The sequence below is a fragment of the Phalaenopsis equestris genome, unplaced genomic scaffold (genome assembly GCF_001263595.1).
Source record: "Phalaenopsis equestris unplaced genomic scaffold, ASM126359v1 Scaffold000933, whole genome shotgun sequence".
Classification (NCBI taxonomy): Eukaryota; Viridiplantae; Streptophyta; class Magnoliopsida; order Asparagales; family Orchidaceae; genus Phalaenopsis; species Phalaenopsis equestris.
In genome coordinates this window covers 110098-114488 of record NW_018165372.1, presented here as the reverse complement: position 1 = coordinate 114488, position 4391 = coordinate 110098, and the positions used below count along the sequence as shown (strand labels likewise).

Genomic DNA, 4391 nt, shown 5'->3' with positions numbered 1-4391 from the left:
CTCAATTTCTATGTATTTACATATCTAACACTTAATTTTTTATTTTAAATTTTTACACCTATATTTCGCATTTTAAAAGTTATGATAGTGAAAGTTTTGATGTAATATGAAAGATTCGGATGGTATCAATGTAAAACATAAAGTTTAGGCGTGAAATATGTAAATTAAATACATAGGAATTATATGGTACGTATTTATTTTTATTATTATTTTTTAATTTTGTATTATATTTTATTAATTAATTTCTATATCCAAATTTAATGTTAAATTGTAGGACTACAATGCAAAGCTTTCAGACTTTGGATTAGCAAAAGCTGGCCCGGTAGGAGACAATTCTCATGTATCCACTAGAATCATGGGAACTCGTGGATATGCAGCTCCTGAGTACATGAAGACAGGTTAGTTTTTTTTTCTTTTCTTTTTTTTTTTTTTTTGCAAAAAATAATAAATAAATAAATAAAAACGCTCTTCTTCTTCCCCCGCTCGGCTCGATTCATTTCTCGCTCAATATTTTTATGATTATTATTATTATTATTATTATTGGTATCATTATTTTTAGTTTTATCAACTCATTATGCGTATGTGCAAGACTTGTGGAGGAGTTGGTAGACAGATGTCAGTCTAATTAGGAGACGAAAGCTCAAAGCACATCTTAACCATTAGTCACTAGTTTGTGACCTAGTTGTCATTAAGGACTACTCATTATGCTTATCGACTTGTGAAGGAGTTGGTAGAGAGCTGTCTGTCCAATTAGGAGACGCAAATTCAAAGCATATCTTAACCATTAGTCGCTAGTTTCTAACCTAGTTGTCATTAAGGACTACTCATTATGCTTATTTATTTTAATACTGAGCTCGAGCTAACTTTGAGCATAAGACGAAGTTTTAAAATGTTGTTCAAATTTGTTTATTAACTTTTTTTTTATCGAGTTTATCTTAATTAAGTTTTAATCGATCCTTAACTATTATTAGTTTAATGTTAATGATGTAGACGAATAATCTTATAATTAGGCATAATTAAATTTCACTTTGTACTATTTAAATTATTTAATGAAGTTTACATTTCAATAATAAAACAAATTATCATATATATTTGGCAATTTGTTTGTTACTTTATCATATTTGTTTTGTTAATATGTTTAAAGTTCAAAGTTGATAAGATGGAAGAAAAATTGAGCAAGAATATAAAATTGGTCATTAAATAATGAACTAAACCATCATTTCATCAATATTCTATTGAGTTATTCATCGAATGTCATTGTTCGTATGCGTACTATCATATCTTTAGGTTAACATCATGTTATCATGTTAACATCAACATCGTCAATGCTCATGAAGTAATTGCATAATACATAATTACTTGGACGAGGTTTTAATCTGCAATTTTCATTTCACTTTAGATTGAGCGGTTATTTACCATTTGCTCGAATGACAAAGTGAATGTCATAATCTACTCTTTGATGTAACACACAAAAAAAAAAAATCATTGCATTACATTTTAAAAACTAATAACATGTTAGTAACGACACTTCTTAGCATGTTAATATTGCCGAAAATTTCTTTGTGTCTAATGAGAGACTAAGTTGATGCATTAATTGAGGGACATTGTCTGATACCATTAATGATAGACATATATATACACCAATATTGCCATTATAGCTAACCATTGATGACAAACATTGTAATTCCATTGTTATGATAGAGACATCAAAATGCATTGGTCATGTTAACATCACGGGAAATTCACATTCATGCCACGCGGTTCTTATGCATTTACATATCTAACATCTAAAGTTTCATGTTTAAATATAAAAGAATTGTGTTGAATGTTTGTAAATGCCTCTAGCATCAAATATGACCATTACAACTTGTAACGCTGCCTACAGGTCATTTGACGGCAATGAGCGACGTCTACAGCTTCGGTGTCGTCCTCCTCGAACTAATCACCGGACGAAAATCCCTTGAAAAAATGCGGCCGGCGAATGAACAGACTCTCGCCGAATGGGCTTTGCCGTTGCTCATGCAGAAGAAAGCTGTCCTCAACATCGTTGACCCCAGGCTGGGTGGTGATTACCCGACGAAAGCGGTCCGCAGGATGGCCAGTTTGGCCTACTATTGTCTCAACCAAAACCCTAAGGCGCGGCCGCTCATGAGAGACGTCGTCAACACATTGGAGCCTCTTCTGCTGCCAATGGAGGTTGCAGACAGTTAGATCAACTGAGATGTGTTCAATTGTGATAGAAATGTTAGCTGACAGGGCCTTGTTGCTGGAAAGGGTGTCTGTTGGATCGATTTTGTCGTGTGTTTTAGTTTTTGATTTTTTAGATGTTCTGAATTTGTATGAAAATGTATATTTTATTTTAAGAAAAATAATTTTTGTGGTATTTTTATATATGTTAAAGATTGAAGTTCTATGTAAAAAATATCAAAATATAGGTGTTAGATATAAAAATACATAAGAATTGAATGATATATATATATATATATATATGTGAGAAAATTATGATTTTCTTAGGTTTAATATTAATTAATGTATTAGGAATCAAATATAATATTAATTTATTTACTTATGAAATATTAATTTATTTAAATGGATATTAATATTTTTAATTAATATTTATTTATCTATTCTTATTTTGTTATTTTAATTCAAATACTAATTAATGATTATTAGTAGTTCATGGAATTAACTAATATATTGAATTATATTTGATCAACTTAAATAACAAATAATTAGAAGCAAATTTACATGCCTGCCACGCAATTCTTCTGGATTCGTATGTCTAACACCCAATGTTTGATATTTACATTTATAACCTTTCGGTCCTATAAATCTATTGCCAGATTTTTGATGTAATGCTAGAGATTGTGGTATGAATATGAATATTAAAGTTAGTGTTAGAGATGTAAACACATAAGAATAGTGTGATATTTATTTTTATTCCCCTCTTTTAATTTATATGAATTAATGCTTTTATTTTATTTTAAGTATTTATTTTCATTAATTTAAAATTAGGGTCTGTTTGAGGCAGCTTGTGTGTTTCAGAATAAACAGCTTATCCTGAAACACGGTTAACGGGTCAACTGCGGGAGAAAATTTTTACTTAAATTGCAACTTTTTTTATATATTTAGGCCCAACCCGCGGCTCACGTTTAGTATAAAAAACCCAAACATGACAGAAAACACGCAAACCAAACGATTAGACAATATTTTTAGGGCCCAACCCGCGGCTCACGTTTAGTATAAAAAACTCAAACATGACAGATATCTTTTTCAAAAACACGCAAACCAAACGATTAGACAATATTTTTAAAAATACTGTCGCACTTATAAGCTGCCCCAAACGGGCCCTTAATTGCATAGACGCAACTTTATTTATAATATCTTTCAATTAAATTTAATAATATTATATATATATATATATATATATATAGGAAAATAAATACATAAGAAAATTATTTCGTAAGAAAATATTAAAAAAATGATTTCACGGGTTTAAACTTTATTCACTCTTTTACAAAACAATTCACAAACCAAAATAAATACAGTAAAAAATAAAAATAAAAATAAAAAAAGCATTTTTTCGGGCAGCCACAAAAAAGCCCAAAAATCAGTAATTAAAAATAATTTAAAAAAAAAACCTGCACACTCAAGCCACAAAAAGAATTTTTTTTTTACATTTTGGCCCCTTCCTATAATAATAATAAAAAATAAATAAAAAGAATCACTCAATTGGTAGCTGTTGCGAAAGAAAATGGAACTCGGAGTTTTGCCGGAGGAGAGGGGGCGGTTCCAGGTCGGCGGCGAGGTTGATGTCGATTCCCGATCGGGATATGTCGTCCAGAGAAAACGGTATGCTGTCAGACATTTCAACCATACATTTATTTAATTTCTTCTTTTTTTCTAAGGTTTTTTTTTTGACGTTTTAATTAATAATAGCTTACCTTGAATCATCATCCAGCAAGAAAGAGCTGTTAGGAATGTCTGTGGAATCATCAGTCATCATCGCCCTCATCTTCCCAATTACCTGGAATCAGTGCAACCCATTATGCATTTATTTGTTTTGGTGGTAAAATGTCAAGGTTGTTGTCATAATCTGCCATGCATATAACCTGTTTGATAGTTTTCCTCTTATATTTATGAGGGAAAGATTAGGTGGATGAGTGGCTTTACACTTAGAGACAAAATGTGAAATGAACATATCCGTGATTAGGGCTGTCAAAAAAGCACATTGTTCGCGAACAGTTCGTGTTCGGTTCGTCAAAGAGATCATGTTCGGTTCGTCAGAGAGTTCGTGTTCGATTCGTTTAAAAAGCAAATGAATCGAACACGAACATTTTTTTTTTTTCATTTTTTTTTTTAAAAGAACCAAACAAGAACAATGATGTGTT

At 30.8% G+C, this 4391-nt stretch overlaps 2 protein-coding genes across 2 annotated transcripts in view; one reads left to right on the top strand and one right to left on the bottom strand.

Annotated features, from left to right (window-relative positions):
* Positions 1–261: 261 nt before the first annotated feature.
* Positions 262–2351, top strand: LOC110032382 (probable serine/threonine-protein kinase PBL16). The gene is made up of 2 exons (XM_020736000.1): positions 262–398; positions 1886–2351. Exons 1-2 carry the CDS (start codon positions 356–358, stop codon positions 2209–2211), a joined length of 369 nt encoding a protein of 122 aa, XP_020591659.1. The 5' UTR covers positions 262–355; the 3' UTR covers positions 2212–2351.
* A 1301-nt stretch (positions 2352–3652) lies between these two features.
* Positions 3653–4391, bottom strand: part of LOC110032384 (myosin-12) — a 16434-nt gene continuing 15695 nt past the window's right edge. The window contains exons 39-40 of the mRNA XM_020736002.1: positions 3945–4027; positions 3653–3857 (exon numbers count right to left, since the gene is read on the bottom strand). Of these exons, the coding sequence (XP_020591661.1) occupies positions 3725–3857; positions 3945–4027 (216 nt within the window). The 3' untranslated portion in view covers positions 3653–3724. The remainder of the gene's footprint in view (positions 3858–3944; positions 4028–4391) is intronic.